This window comes from Astyanax mexicanus, chromosome 1 (genome assembly GCF_023375975.1).
Source record: "Astyanax mexicanus isolate ESR-SI-001 chromosome 1, AstMex3_surface, whole genome shotgun sequence".
Classification (NCBI taxonomy): Eukaryota; Metazoa; Chordata; class Actinopteri; order Characiformes; family Acestrorhamphidae; genus Astyanax; species Astyanax mexicanus.
Window position 1 is genome coordinate 25373888 of NC_064408.1, and position 17396 is coordinate 25391283.

Below are 17396 nucleotides of genomic sequence, written 5' to 3' on the forward strand. Positions count from 1 at the left end.
CCTTGGTCTTCATGTTCCTCGGTCTCCATGTTTGTTCAGATAGATAGATAGCCTTTGTTATTATCCCACTCAGGGAAAATTTGCATTGTTTCAGCAGCATACAGAAAATACAAGCAAGGGCGTAGGAGCGGGCTTGATATTGGGGGGGACACATTTGCCAATATGAACCCAAGCCCACCCAATAGTTTCCTAGAACAACATTTGTGGAAATTACTATTAATTAATGAACCCAAGCCCACCCAATAGTTTCCTAGAACAACATTTGTGGAAATTACTATTAATTAAAAGTAAATTATTATTATAAGGTGATTTTACAACCTAAACATGTTACTCCACATTACAGCTACTGTTGTTAGAAAAATTATGCAAGCAATGTCTGAGTTATCACCTAATATTTAAAATAATATAACAGATTATTATTATTATTATTATTATTATTATTATTATTATTATTATTATTATTATTATTATTATGTATTGGCATGTCAATTCTGTTGTATATTTACATTTTCTCCTGCACTTTTATTTTTTTCTACTGAGAGCTCTTCTTAAGATGATGTCCTTTTATGTAAAAGAAAGTAACTTTACGTTTCATAGAGACTTTTATAAACGTCAGGACATGTGGTCTTACTGTGAAATACAAATGAACAGAAGTTACGTTACAGCAGTGTTTCTCAACCCAGTTCTTATATATTCTACTGCATATTAAAACTGTTCTGCATATTCTAGAGCTTCCTCTGGTGGATATACATGATTAATTTAGGCTCCATAGGGGGCTAGTTTAGGGCAGTGATCGGGGTTAAGTAACTGCTTTAAACTACCAACTTAAAGTACTGTACGAAATTCTGGCGATCATCTACATCCAGCTTCTAGATAGTTAGTTAAATCAATTTTCGTTCATTATAGCTCACAGTAAGTCCTGTAATCCTAAATGAATAAACAGTTTGAAAATTAAAGTGATTAAATTAAACTGATCAGGTACAGGGAAACATTACATATATATTTTATTTTTTTCCTCCGTGACTCCAAATCTAGCTAATTCCAAAGATAAGCTTACACACTAACACAGCTGCAGTTTATTAATCACAGTGGGTTTAAACTGTGTGCTGATTCAGAGACGTGTATTTTTAACCAGCTATCAGAAACATATCATCACAGTTTACGTGGTTAGCCTATCGTTACCTTTCTGTTAGAAAAATCTCCGTATATCCAGATCTGTTTTAAAATCAGCTGAAGCTGCTGCGTCCCGATCCCGCTGCTAAATCTCACAGCGAGGGGGCGGGGCTTCCCCAACAGCAAACTGCCTCTGCTCCGCGCGCCGCAAAACCAGCAAGCTGATTGGCTGTTTCTACTGAGAGGCGTGACTTAATACCTGAACCGGCTCCGTGATTGGTCCGGTCTGTCTCCTCATTAATAGTACAGCTGACCTGAGCGAACTGATATCATTTTTGGGGGGGACAAATCCACCTGTTTCTAATATTGGGTGGGACATGTCCCACCCATCCCCCCCGGTTCCTACGCCTATGAATACAAGAAACAAAATGCAAAAAGTATATAAAAAATTAATAAATAAATAGATTAAATAAAATTAAATAATAATAATATTGGACACATCCCAGGTATAATGGATGAGTATAGTGTGGAGTGCATTTATAACCCAGAGTGTCTAATGCTCCGCCTGGGGAGGGGGTGGTTATAAAGCCTCACGGCTGAAGGCAGGAAAGACCTGCGGTATCTCTCCCTTCCACACCGCAGGTGGAGAAGCCGATCACTGAAGGAGCTGCCCAGTCTTGTGATCATCTCCTGTAGTGGGTGGGAAGTGTTCTCCATTATGGATGCCAGCTTGGCCAACATCCTCCTTTCTCCCACTACCTCCACTGGGTCCAGTGCATGGCCCAGTACTAGGGTGACCAAACGTCCATATTTAAACCCGCGTCCCAGGTTTTTTTTCAGAAAGTGAGGAAATTAGGGCTGGACCCGAATATTCGGGTATTCGGATATTCGTTCGTTGAGTAGGTATTCGGTTTTTAATTTTGGTATTCGGATATTCGTTTTTTTTCTCCTTTCCAGAGTTCCACCTCACTCTAACCACTTCTGTTTTCGCGGGTCCCGTCAGAATATCTTGCGCGCGGGACAGAACTGAACTGTTATTGGCTGGAGCGGGAGTTTAATCCAGACGATGCGGGAGCAAATTAATAAATAGTTAAGAAAACTGTAATAATTGTAAAAAAAAAAAAAAAAACCTAAAGAAAACTCTCAACGCGCAGGATGGACCGACACACACACGCACACACCGATGGTGTTTGGACTGGGGTAAGGAACGGGACCGCACTATATGTGGCGGGCGGGCGCGGGATTAAAAGAAGCAATTTTTTTGCGGAGCGGTAACGAGACAGAAACGCGGAGCGTGGAAGAGTGGGTTTAAAAATCAGTCTCGCGCAGACCTCTATTATACATGATAAAAAAAAATGCAGGCTCTTCGAAACTGATTTATATAATAAAACGTAAGGGGTAATGTGGCAACAGTAGGGGCTAAATCGGTTACAAAAGCCTGGCCTACAAAAATGATGTCTGAACGAATTTCCTCTTATCTAATATAATTTAAAATGGTTTAAAAATATAAAATAATTTCTAAGCAAACGAAATATTTAATATTGAGCTTATAGCCCAAGTGCAAAAATACAAAATCAGTAATACGGCTATGCCCTGCACAATGCTTAAACCGAAATAGACCAAGTACAATAACGTCATTAACAATGACTTTCCTCTACTCTAATATAATTTAACATGGTTTAAAATATAAAATAATTTCTAAACAAACGAAATATTTAATATTGAGCTTATAGCCCAAGTGCAAAAATACAAAATCAGTAATATGCCCTGCACAATCCTTTAACCGAAATAGACCAAGTACAGTTTACAATGACTGTCCTCTAATATAATTAACAATGTTTAAGAATATAAAATACTTCCTGAACAAACGTTTTTTTTTGTTTGTTTTTTTAAGCAAATAGCCTAAGTGTGAAAACACAAACAGCAATTTACTGGGCTGGCTTGCGCAGCGGAGAAACCGTGCAGCAGCAGCCTCCTAGCCTGCTTATGCAGCGGATAAGCCGCGTGTGGGGCAGCAGAAATTCCGGGATGAAAACACAAAGAAATCTGAGCTAAAAACACAGAAAAAATATGGGGGATAAAAACACCAAAAATCCGGGGTGAATATGTCTCGTCGGTCAGAGCAAATTGAACATTTTTCAGTGGATTAAAGGGGCCGTGATTTGCTTTTTTTTATTTATTTTTTTACCTCTTTTTTTAAAAACGAATATTCGAATATTCGCTTCGAATCAGTGCCGAATATCCGGAGCTCAAAAAACGCTATTCGGGCCAGCCCTAGAGGAAATGTCCTGGTTTTTAAATTACTTGATTAATTGATTGGACCAAAGAGCAGTAGACAGTGTGACTGTCAGCGTGGAGCCCTGCCTCCCCCCTCTTCCGGTGCAGTCTCACAGTAAGAGCATGATTTTATTTAGGGGTTTTAGAGTAAAACTGAATACTTTTGCATGTCACACTTTTCAGATTTCAGACCATGTATTCGTACCATTTTCATTCCACTTCACACTTATGCAATACTTTGTGTTTGTCTATCACTTAAAATCTCAATAAAATACATTTAAGTTTGTGGTTTTAAGGTGAAAAAATGTGGAAAAGTTCATGGGATATGAATACTTTTGCATGTCACTGTAGATCATCTAAAGCAGATTCAGTCTTTTTTGTTATTTAGAACAGATACAGTTTTGACCTCGGCTGTGTTTCTTGAAGTATAGGGGTTTTATCATTCTCTAAACTAACACTAAACTTTTTTGTTTGTCAGTTACAAAGGATGTAGTTCTGGTGGTTCTCCATCACACGTTTGACCCAGAGTGCACAGTTCCAGACAGCAGCAGATCTGTGTTTAGAGAGAACACACTCACAGTGGACTGTCTGTTCTATGAAGATCGTGGAATACTACACTGCAGTCAGAATGGAGAAGCTTTCAGGACAGTTTTGAAGTTGATTGACACCAAGGTATCTAATTGCTTTAATTAATGAAGTTATTTTGGAAAAGTTAGTTAGCCATAATCAAAGCTTTATTAAGTAAATTGTTTTTATTCTTTCATTATTTACAGACCTGTAAAACTGTTTTCAATATCTATGCAAAATGCTTTTATACATATCTAAGTTCAAGATACTAGTAAAGAACACTGTATGTGAATGTATTTGTTAAAAAAAAAAACATTTTTTTTACAGATAGAAGAAAAGAAACCTGACAATAAAAGTAAGTCGATGTGTTTACTGTTCTGTTACAGAAATAAACACGCCATATTCACATCTACTATATTTTACGTAGCACTATACATACAGTGGTGTGAACAAGTGTTTGCCCCCTTCATGATTACTTTTTCTGCATGTTTGTCACTCAGTGACAAACTGAGATCAAGATCATCAAACAAATGTAATAGTCAAAGACAACACAAGTAAACAATTAAGCTTTTTATTATTAAGGGAGAAAAAACCTACATGACCCTGTGTGAAAAACCTTTTGCCCACTAAACCTTATAGCTGGTTGTTTTACCCTAAGCAGCAACAACTGCAGTCAAGCGTTTGCGGTAACTTGCAATGAGTCTTTTACAGCGATGTGGAGGAATTTTGCTCCACTCTTCTTTACAGAATTGTTGTAATTCCACCACTTTGGTGGGTTTTCAAGCATAAACCGCCTTTTTAAGGTCATGTCACAGCATCTCAATTTTATTCTTTTTATTTTTTATTTATTTATTTATTTATTTTAATGCTCTGTATGTTTTGTATGATGTATAGTGTTACTCTTTGTTACGCTAAATGATCTTTTACAATATTAACGCAATCAACACACATTATATATTGTATAATATATATCATTGAATTGTATACAATACTTGTATTAGATAGATGTAACTCCATGACCCCTAGTAGCAGCCCTGGTTTCATTCATTACTCAGTTTCTTTTCACTTCATTCTACTGCAGATCTGGATCCCTGTACAACTGTAAAGTTGTTTACACAACCTCTGCAGAAATACCTCATTATCAGACCTGGAAGGACACTCAGGTGTCATGAGAGCATAATGCAGTACCTTCAAAAACAAAGACCTGAACTTCAGGAGGTGTTTACAGCGATAGAGTGTGATGTCATTCTGGCATTCTGTTGTATTGACCCACAAGGTGGATCTGACATTCAAGAAACAATGAATTTTCTTGACAACCTACCAGGTAAGACATGCGTTTACCCATTATTTTCACCAAATTCTTGTATGTAAATTACATACAGCTCATATGTGAAATCTACAGCGCAAAACCAAACATGGTAAAAGATGACTCCTTTAATATAAAATAGTTGTAATAAAATGTTTGTGACATAATACACTTATAAGGACCTTGTACTAATGCTAAATATTCATTCAGCATTACATTTATTCATTAAACAGTGTACTCCTCTGAACTTGTTCTGAAATGTCTTTTTCTATAGACTCTAAGCCTGTAGCTCTGGTGGTGCTTCATCAGACATCTGACCCAGAGCATGTGGTTCCAGATAGAAGTGGATTTTTTACCAGAGAGATTATGTTGGATGTGGACTTTCTGTTCCATGAGAATGAAGAATTACTGCCGTGCACTAAGAATGAGTCCTCAATGAACAAGGTTTCACATTGGCTTATTTCTGAGGTGAGGTGTGATTCATGGTTACACCAGTTCATGTATAAAGAAAACTGAATTGGTTTTAGTAACACTGTTGTGTATTGTGTCTTCACAGAAACCCAAAACAATAAACTAAACATAACGTACACTTGTATTAATGTACACTGCCTGGCAAAAAAAGAAAGTTGCCACTAAAAAAAAGGTCACATATTCTAATATTTTGTTGGACCGCCTTTAGCTTTGGTTGCAGCAATAAGACTCTGGTTGTTTTGATAAGCTTCTGCAATGTCACAAGGTTTATTTCAATCCAGTGTTGCATTCATTTAAGCCTTCTCCAGCAAATCCCAAAGATTCTTAATGGAGTAAAGCTAGATCCATGAGTGAAAATAATGATCTCATGCTCCCTGAACCACTCTTTCACAATTCCAGCCCCATGAATCCTGACATCGTCATCTTGGAATATTAGAAAGAAAAAAATATATTGATGGAATAACCTGTTCTATATTTAGTATATTCAGGTAGTCAGCTGACCTAATTCTTTTAGCACATACTGTTGCTGAACCTAGATCTGAACAACTGCAGCATCAACCCCACATCATTTACTTATTCAAAAAAAAAAAAAAATCCAGGTGGAGACTTTTTATATTGCCAGGCAGTGTATTAAGGTAATTGTGTTTAAAAACAAAATATATAGCAGTTTACATTTGTTCCAAAATAATCAAGAGTTTTCATATTTAAGCTCATTGATCAATTGTTTGTTCAAAATATCATATTTATGTTACAGATGAAAAAAAAGAAACCTGCAATTAAAAGTAAGCCAATGTGGTTACTGTTCTGTAACAAAAATAAACGTGTTTGATATTTTTAATGAATTTTTCATGCTATACTTTTAATTTAACTACAGATGCAGATCCCTGCACAACTGGAAAGATGGTTAAACAACCTCTGCACAAATACCTCATTATCAGACCTGGAAAAACGTGTCAAGTGTCATGAGAGCATAATGCAGTACCTTCAAAAACAAAGACCTGAACTTCAGGAGGTGTTAATAGCGGAGGAGTGTGATGTAATTCTGGCTTTCTGCCATAGTATACCACAAGGTGAAAATGACATTGAAAGAACAATGACTTTACTCGCTACTACCAGGTAAGACATGCAACTACACTCACTATTGTTATCAATTATTTGTATGCAAGTTATATATACAGCTCATATGTGAAATCTACAGCCCAAAAACAAAAAGAAAATATAGAAATGCAGTGTTTCTTAGATTTACTTTGAGTTTTATTTTACCGCAGACAGTATGAAGTCAAGTTATTTAATGTTTTACCTGCATAGCTTAATTTAATTTTTAACTATACACACATTCCTGCATTTGATCTGCTTGCAGTCAGCTACAGGAAAAATAACCCACTTCAGTAATTCTTTGGAAGTGTGTTTAACCCCCTTTATGATCTGTGACTTTATTATACTCTGTGGATTAAATAAACTATGGTTCTGTAAATACACACAAAGCAATGCAAACTAGCTAGATGCATTTTATGTGCAGAAATACTCTTTAGCAGTAATGTTCTACATTGATTAATCCACATCCTACACTTCTCATTTCTCAGATTTAAAATTAGTTAAATTATAATGTCATGTATTGTCTATCAGATTATTATCAAGACTAACAAGGTTGTTTAAAAATTAGCTGTCTTCTTTAATATAAAATGGTTGTGATAAAATGTTTGTGACAGAATACACTTCTAGAGCCCATTTTAGCAATCTGTAGGCGAGCCATCAACTGCACTCCGTGATTTAGGCTGTGTCAGTGTGTCTTTGGTATCAAAGCATGATTCATGGCTCAAAAGTTGCCAAGATAGCAATACACAAAGGAATTTACCTGAACACACCTCCCTTCCAGACCACCATGCCCAACGGCGTAGATATGTTTATAAGAGACTTTGCTTTTTAAACGACACTGGTGTGAAAATATACCTTTTATTAATACTACATGATTAGCATGATGATATTGTTACTGATGTAACAGTGCTATCCTCTGAAATGTCTTTTTCTACAGACTCTAAGCCTGTAGTTCTGATGGTGCTCCATCAGACGTATGACCCAGCGCACATTACAGATATCAGTGGAACTGTAACCAGAGGAAATATGGTTAAAGTGGACTTTCTCTTCCATGAGAATGAAGAATTACTGCAGTGCCCTCAAAATGAGTCCTCATTGCGTAAAATTGCACAACTGCCAATAACTAAGGTGAGGTATGATTCATGATTCTGTCAGTTCACCTATAAAGAAAAGCTGAATTGATGGAACTAACAATGCTGTTTCTTTTTACAGGGATTAATGTCACCAGACAACACAGCAGTAAGCTTTACACAACACTTAACAGTTTCAAAGGAAAGTTAGATAATTGTCTGAAAAATACTTGGTGTAGATGATATTGATTTAAAAAGTTCTTCTTTTGTTTATAAACTACAAGTTTAAGCAGATCATTCTCAGATTTACATACTCTTGTGGTGTGATAATGCATGTCCAATTCGCCTAACATATTTTTTGGGAGGTGTGTTTACATGGTTGTGGGTTCAATCATACTGAGGGCATGACCTAACTGTCAAAATATTATTTTGGTTGACGTTTGTATGTAGTGGACATTTGTTTAAAAACAGTATTTTTGGGCCGCTGTACCTGTCGTTTTAGTGCTTTGGTGCACAATAAGGTTAATATGATTCTTTCCTCCCTTAAACAGACCAGCACAAAGACAAGTGAAAAATCTTTCACTAATAAATTGCAGAACAAACAGAAATTCTTCTAGAAATATGATCTTTGCTGTAGACAATAATATGACTGATTATTCCTAATAATTTTTTTTCTCGCTTGGTACTAAACAGACTAAATTAAAGGCATCTAAAGAACTGGGGAAAATGAAGGAGAAATTGAATGAGGTGACTGGTCATTTGAATCTCTTTATAAAGTTAGTTTTAAGAGACTGCTGCAACTTTATATCTCAGTATTTCTGTTTTGATTTTACAGGTGACGATCTCAGGACCAAATTTTTTACATTTTTGTAAAGCTTTTAATCTTATCTAGCACAGAAATCACTATGCATGGTCTGTGCTGTGTTTATGCCTTAAAAATGACACTTGCCAATTTTTCTGTCCTGATGCTTTTATAATGATCTGTAATTTATTGTCATGAGCTAATGTCTTCTTTTTTTCTTCTGAAGTTTTCTTTATCAGAAGCCGTAAAACTTCCAGGTCAGTGATATTCCAACATTGCAATAAATAAATAAAAATCATTACTCATTTAAGCTTTGTTTATTATTTACTGAGAGATTTGTGGCTGACGGGTAAAAATACTGTATTGTGAAGCAGAATAGTCTGTAGAACAGGGGTGTCCAAACTACGGCCCGCGGGCCATTTGCGGCCCGTTTCCCTTTGTGGAGCGGCCCGCGAGGTATTTTAGAAATAGAATGAAAGCATTTCTAGCGCAAAAAAACGGGGCAAAAGAGTCTAAAAGCGGAGAGGGTGCACATTTCTATCGCAGAAAATCGGGGTCAAAGAGTCTAAAAGCGGAGAGAGTGCGCATTTTTAGCACAAAAAAATGGGGCAAAAGAGTCTAAAAGTGGAGAAAGTGCCCGTTTCTATCGCAGAAAATCGGGGCAAAGAGTCTAAAAGCGGAGAGAATGCGCATTTTTAGCGCAGAAAAACGGGGCAAAAGAATCTAAAAGCGGAGAGGGTGCGCATTTCTAGCGCAGAAAAACGGGGCAAAAGAGTCTAAAAGCGGAGAGAGTGCGCATTTCTAGCGCAGAAAAATGGGGCAAAGAGTCTAAAAGCGTAGAGGGTGCGCATTTCTAGCGCAGAAAAATGGGGCAAAGAGTCTAAAAGCGGACAGGGTGCGCATTTTTAGTGCAGAAAAACGGTCAAAAAAGTCTAAAAGCGGACAGGGTGCGCATTTCTAGCGCAGAAAAACAGTCAAAAGAGTCTAAAAGTTTAATATTAAGAGACATGAAATTAAACATCAATTTGAAAAATCTTAGTTTACACAACACTGTCAAAGATAAAGACAGTAAGTCAAGTAAAATGGTGTGTAAATGAAATAATCAGGAAAATGTATTATTTAAAGTGGTATATTTCATTATTTGTTTTATTACAGAGTGTGGCCCAACAAAAAAGTTTGGGCACCCCTGCTGTAGAAACAAAATTTGAGCATTATAATTGTGGTAAAACTTGTAAACTTGTGGTTTACTGGTGGTTTTTGATATAACCACATACATATAAAAGAACCAAATAAATGGCTGTATATGTATTATAGACTCCTGTATAACATTGGCACCATCTCTATTTTTCCTCATTGACTATTTACTAAACCACTCTAAACTGATGTTTTCTTTCAAGCATTTCCTTAATCTGGCATCTGTTTTTCTGAAGCGATGATGGCTGTTTTCTTTTTTCAGGTCTGCCTCAGATGAAAAAGAAATTCATAAAAGTTTTCATTTTTTTTACTGGGAAAACACTGGACTCTCACAAGGAATTTGTGAAAACCCTTTGCGATCGAAGAGCAGGCCTGCGGGAGGTGTTTACAGTGGAGGAGTGTGACGTCATTCTGTGTTTCTGTCCCGTTGTTTCTCAAGCTGTGGTTGACATTGAAGCATCACTACGAAAACTTAGTAATGTAACACAAGGTAACACATACTGATATTAATATAATATAGTATTCTGAAGAGAATTAAATCACTAGTGCTACAAAACATTTCTGTGAAGTTATATATACAAAATAATGATATGGTAAATAAAAAAATAATATTTAAAAATCACATTTTCACAAAAATGGCTTTGCAACATGCTTTTCAGGTTCTCAGCCTGTGGTTCTGGTGGTGCTACATCACACGTTTGATGCAGAGAGCATCGTTCCTGACAGCAGCAAATCTGTAGCCGGGAAAAACACACTTGCAGTGGACTGTCTATTCTTTGAGGACAGAGGAATACTGAGTTGCAGTAAAAATGAGGAAGCTTACCGCAGAGTTTTAGCGTGGATTGAGTCTCAGGTATCTTGATTACTTTTTTCTGATCTTTTTAGCCTTTTTGGACATTTTTTTTAGATGTGTGTAGCTTTTGTATTGTACATAGTTGGCTCTAATCTCACATTCCCACATTTTTCACACATTTTAATGACTCCTATTTCCCCTAGCTCTGAATTACAGTAAATAAAAACACTGAACTGGAAGCAGTCCCTTCAGAAGGAGTTACACTTAGACAGCCAGCTGCACAATAAATAGCCTTCACCACCAGCGGTAATGTGTACATAAATAATAGTAGAACATGCGCAATAAATATACTTTACTACCATAATAATGTGTACATAATTAATAGTAGAACATGATTTTTGTATTCCCCATTTCTCTACATCTTTCTACTCATCCCTATAGCCTTACTAATGAACCAATGAACTAGCCTTGTCTACTTATCCCTATACCCCTACCAATAAACCAGTCCTGCCTATTCACCCCATAATTCGAACCAATGAACCAATAAAGCAATTAACCAACCCTATCTACTCCTCCCTGTAGCTAAACCAATAACCCAGCAATGTCTGCTTATGCCCATACCCCAACTGATAAACCACCCCTGTCTCCCCATCTACCAAAGAACCAATAAACCAATGAAACAACCCTGTCTACTCACTCCTGTAGCCATGCCAATGATCCAGCCCTGTCTCTCCATCCTCATACTAATAAATCACTTATGCAGACCAATCTAGTCATCCTTACATCCCTACCAGTAATTGAGAGTATAGGGAGACAGGGCTGGATCATTGGATCATTGGCAGGGGTATGGGGATGAGTAGACAAGGCTGGCTCAGGGGTGGAAAGATGGGGAGACATGCCACTACCAATTAACCAACTAACCAATAAATATATTTACCTACTCATCTCCAAATACCTACCAATGAAGAATTTATGTCGATTCATCCCCATACTCATTTGCTGCTGTTACTCTGCCTTAGTATGCTTAGAATGTTTTCTTATAGGGTTCTATTTGGTAATGTTAAATATTTTCTGTCAATATTGTTTTGCATATACTACCCACTTATATTTTGTAGGGGAGAGTTGGGTGATTTGTGCCAGTTTTTACTTAAACCGACCTTAAAGCGAGACCATGACAGTAATGCTTTCAGTAAAATATGTACATATATTTCAGGATGTGGTGCATCCCTGGAAACAGTCACTTTGGATCTGAAATATAGTATTTAAAAAAAACAGCTTTTTGAAAAGTTGTGGGGTAGGTTGTGTCTTTGGAGAGAATACATTGGGGATAATTGTGCCATTGATTACTGAAGTAAAACAGTATATATTGATACAAAAGCTAGACAAATTCAATACAAAAGTACTAATTTAAGGTTTATTTAAAGTTACTTTACAACATCAAAGGCCAATTTGAGCATATCTCTTGAAATATCTTCCTGAAACACCTTAATTCCTTTGGACACACCTTCTCATTCAATGTTTTGTTCTTTATTCATGTGTTTAATTGATTTTCTACTTTGTAGGTTAATATTAAAGAGATAAAAACGATTTTAAATTAAGAGACACAAATGGAATTCCGTAGTGAACAGTAAAAAGTGTTAGTCCTTCAAAAGGTCACAGATATGAGCACACCAAAGCTCAATTTTCTTAAACAAGGCCTAAAAAAACAATCACATCCTAGCAAAGATTAAACGTTTATTAACATAATTAGCATATCTCTTAATTCCTCCCTGCATGTCTTCCTCTTATAACTCCATGGCATGATGGTCTATTTATATTTTTGGTCTAAAGTTAAGAATGTCACATAGTTTTAGTGATGAAATGTAAGAATACAATGTACAATTACGAAAATATATGTTTAAAATATTCATAAGTGGCACAATTTACCCCAGGCCCTTTGTCACAAATCACCTCAACCCTACCATTTTGGAAAAAATGCATCATCCAGTAGTTTTGGGCTAACATCATGCTAGCTGTATGGACTCATAGTGTAGCTTACCAAAGCACTAAAACAAGTGTGAAATGTTTTCAAACTTGTCTATAACTGTTCAGACAACAATCACAGTAATTTTACTTTGAAAGGCAAAGTAAACTTAAATGTGCCTATCTCTCATGTAATGAGGCACTTTTTCTTATATTTTACCTGATTTAGAAAAATATGATTGTTTTTTTTTCTCCTCCTCTTGGGTTCTCCACATGTCGGAGGTTGTGATTAATCAATATATATACTGCAAAACAGTAAAGTTTCAGTAAAAACATCACTGTTCTTATTAAGGCTTATTTCTGTTTTGACATTTCTTCTAAATAAGTTAATTAAAATACTTGACTGTATTTTTGTCCTCAATTCATACATTCTCACTGTTTGTTATAGGATGACACACAACTGAAGAGGTTTAAGAATGACTCTTTTAGTGAGTACAAGATCATTTATTTACCTGGTTATTATACTGTGAACAAAAAAATCCGAAAATCCGGTGCCTTACCATGTGTGTGTACCATGATAATATGTCTTAGATAGCATGTACTGGGATATAATTACTGAAGTAGATGTGTTGTATAGGGATGTATGTTCCAGGTTTGTTGGGTTTATTTTAAGTCTGTATCAGCATTGATAATTACATAGCTTTGCCATTGTTTGTACCACTGCAGTGTGTAGACACTAGTGTTCTGGTTCTGCTTCATGAGATGATTGACCCCAACAAAAATAATGCAGGCAGTAGCAGATCTTCAATCAGACAGAATACAATCATAGTGCACTGTCTGTTCCTGAAAGACACTGATCTGCTCAAATGCTTGAAGAATTCTGAAGCTTTAGTAGGATTTTAACTGTCTGAAAAAAAAAGATGTTTGTTCTTTTTTAGATTACAGCACATTTCTTTCTCTGTACAGTTCCTTTGTCACATCTCCTTTGTTCTCTTTGTTAAAGGGGAAGAAGAAGGTGCATGTGGACAAATGTGAACAAGCAGAAGCACATGTTCCACGTACTAGCTGCTGAATCATGAGGAACCTCTGAAGATGGTCAAAAATTACTTTGATTTTTTTTTCTTACGTTAAAAGTTAGAAGCTCTTTTTCTTATCCTGTATAATTGCCATTTTGGAGATTTCTGTGTGATAAGTATGATAATGAAATCACAATGAAATCAACCAGTCGTTTCTAATTGGTGGAACTTATTTCATGAGAATTAACAGTCAGGGTCTATGGACCCTTTCCCCCCCACACATTATTGCAATATTTCTTTTCTCAGTTGTTCACATTTTCTACAGTATTTACTGGATTTGGCTAATCATGAAAAAAATAAACTAGGTATTAATTATTAAAAAGTATTTACACAAATAAAAAGAGACAACCGAATATAACAACTCTGACATTTCTCTCTTTCTCACTTTCTCTCTTTCCCCCGCCCTCCATCATAACATAACCTGGAATCGGATTCATCCACTCTGAAAGGAGACCATATCACACCTGTCCAGTTTAAATGATTCTTCCGCATGCATGGTGCAATTACCCATTCTCACCAGATGGCCCTCAGTCACCCAAATACCAAAATATACGTACATCAGCTTAAAATAGTAGTATGAGACTAAGAATATGAGAATGGGCACAGGCTACTTTAACAACAAAGTCTGACTGTGTATTCATTGTGTTTCAGAGTAAGTGTGTTTGAAATTCACATTTCAAAGTTCTATTCTGCAGTAACTAACGTTTCAATGTTCAGCACTACTCTGTTTCAGATTGTTTCTTTGCATGAAGTGTAGTGAATGCTCTGCTACTATAGGGCAGGATTTCTGATCAGAATTATGGGTTTTAGTGTTAATTATGCATCATCGGATAGGGCTTCTTGATTCTTCTTTTCACAAAACATTACTGTCATCCTCCTGTTCTTCTGTTAGTTAAAGTGTTTATATCTAGTCTGTGGTTAAAATATTAATCACTGATACAACTTGCTTGATGGTTAATGGTATTTTAATGGTTTTATGTGATTTACCCATACCAAGAAAAATCTAACTGTATTCACTGACTGTATTCACCTTTAGAAGTAAATTATGTGTTTTATGTAATCATACAATACAAAGTATTAAAAATCAACATCTATCATTCATGTGCCAGTTCTTATGTGGGAGCTTATCTGTAAATGGCCTAAATTCATTAGGCATTGTTTTCCAATCGGTCTCATAATGAAATAAAGAAAAAAGAAATATCTGTGGCAGCCCTACTTCAGCGCATCTGTAGGGCATAAATATTTTTATTATTGTGCATATTTTATTATTTTATTATATTTTGTTATTTTATTTGTCCTAAAGTGAAACTGTAGAGTGAGTGGGGTCTCTCATTAAAATATTATGCCATAAAAAAGACTTTTTAATCTGGCTTTTTAATTTCCTTTTTTTTATTATATTAGTATAAGCTACGTATAAAAACACAAACATATGTTATTTTGATATTTTTTTACCTATAATATTAACAACAAAAAAGGGAGTGTAATAAATAAACAAATACATTAAAAATTAATTGAATGCTTCATTAATTATTTAAAATTGAGTAAAATAGGGGGTCAGAGGTTCACATTTATAGACAGTTAGGAAATATTTATTTATTTATCTCATTAACAGTAGATTGTTTTTTTTTTAATTTAAGATGTTTTTACAAGTGTGACCACTAGCAGGACAAAGCACAAAAACTAAATCTTAAACTGACACTTTGGCTTTTGTTTACCCGTTTTGCATTTTGTCACATCAGTAGATTATCACAGTTGTAAAGGAAAAGATAAGTGCTTATTCCGTTTTAGTTCATTTTGAAACTTGCAAAAACACAAAGCTAAATTGAAGTTTGAGTTTTCCTTTTTCCATAAAGCTTTTTATTTTAGATATGACGTTAAATGACAAATAACTTTTGTGTTAGTTAAAATTTTGTGTTTGGCACACATTAACTGTTGGTTGAATGAATAATTAAATGAAAATTAAAGAATTATTATTAAATACAAAAAAACTCAAAAAGGTATTCGCATTTTAAGTTTATCTTTATTATTTCAGTTTTATTTTTGGATCTGCCTTCCATTATTTGACAAAACAAACTGAGAAGCCCGAAAGTCCGGACCAAACCAGGCCGGTGTTCTGACGAGATGTGCTACCCTGTCAAACCGTGCTACCCTAACGTTTTTTTAAAACGTAAAAATACTAGAAAAAAGCCTGCAGATTTGGTCCTGTTTTTGTATGTTTCTTTATTGTATTCATCTTATTTTACTTTATTAATAGCTGTCATTTACACATTTGCACCCAAAAACAGCAGAATTAGCATAAAAACACATCGTGTAAAAAGGTGGGTCCGCGCATGCGCACTGGCAAATAGAAGCACATATGGATAGGTAGCACAATTCGACAGAACACAGGTGTGGTTCCGGGTGTTGATTGGTTCCGCTGAGTCACGTGGTGTAGAGAAACCCGTAGCAGAGCTGCAGTTTGTTCTGAGAAATGGAAAGTGAAAGCGGCGGTTTTACCGGAGAGACCGCGGGGATTCAGGGTTTAGAGTTTAATGCTGCAGCTGAACAGAACTGAACATGGAGGGAGCAGGTCAGTCCTATAGCGCTCATTTACACCGACTAACATTCATTATTGTTATTAATATTACCTCCTTCAGACTTTAACATGCGGTTGTTGTTCATATTAAAAACAAGGCTCGTGCTTCAGCCTCGTTTTTCGTCAGGTTATGAATCTGCTGTTTTGTGTATAAAGCTATAATTACATTAATTATCGGCCAAAAGTTTATAATACACACTTTTTTTTAACATTTAACGTTAAGCTCTTTAGGTCCTGTCTGTAACCGGGAATGGTACAAAATCCAGTGTACACAACTTAAAAAAAAAAACTGCCAGGGCCTTTAAGAAAAAAACAAATGACACAGCTGGCATTTTAACGTTGGGTTTGGTGTTGATTTTAAAAAGTGAATTAACAGTTGATTATGGCAACGTTGTTTAACGTTATACGTTCAACCTTTAATAAACTATAGCTCACTAAAACTATAAAATCCTATGGTTAACAGAGTGTTAAAATTAAACTTCTATCACTGTAGTAAAGCTGAGTATAAAGAATGTTACCCACCACTACCAATCTGATTAATGAACATCTGATCTCAAAAACACAACAGTAAAACTAATAGAACATGAACATACTGCCCAGGTATGGTGAAGAATTGGTGCCAAATTAAAAAGCAATTACTTCAAATAAAACCACTTTTCATCCCTCCATCCAACCGTTTTTTGAAATGATATGGTGATGAAATGTAAAATGCTAATTCAAAAGGCAGAAGGTTGAGGACATTGTGTTGATTCAATGTTAAAATTTAACGTTTGCACAAACATTTAATATTAAATGTTGTTTCAACTTTGTTTCAATGTTGAAACTATAACAGACATTACTTTAACCATATTTCAACCACATTTCAACGTTGAAGGTCAGCTGTGTGCCAGCTGGGGAACTATAAACTGGAAAAAAAGTAATTTTAATATTGTAAAAACAAACAAAATTATTAATATATTGTAAAAGTATATTGTAAAAAAAATCCAGAAAAAATATTGTAGCTAAATAAATTGTTTTAGCATTCAGTTTTAGTCATTGGTTAACAGCTTACCAATGGGAAGTACCAATAGAAATAGACTGCGCTTTGGAAATGGA

The 17396-nt window shown here is 35.5% G+C and overlaps 1 protein-coding gene across 5 annotated transcripts in view; it reads left to right on the forward strand.

Moving 5' to 3' along the window:
* Window positions 1-5044: 5044 nt before the first annotated feature.
* The window catches only part of LOC107196798 (uncharacterized), a 31534-nt gene continuing 19182 nt past the window's right edge, over window positions 5045-17396 (forward strand). For 2 of the 5 annotated variants that reach the window (XM_049475283.1, XM_049475284.1), the window contains exon 1: window positions 16183-16295. In XM_049475283.1, coding sequence (XP_049331240.1) covers window positions 16283-16295 — 13 coding nt within the window. In that variant the 5' untranslated portion in view covers window positions 16183-16282. Of the gene's footprint in view, window positions 5282-5537; window positions 5732-6488; window positions 6517-16182; window positions 16296-17396 lie in introns of those variants that run through there. The other 3 variants (XM_049475288.1, XM_049475285.1, XM_049475289.1) reach the window with 3 other exon arrangements.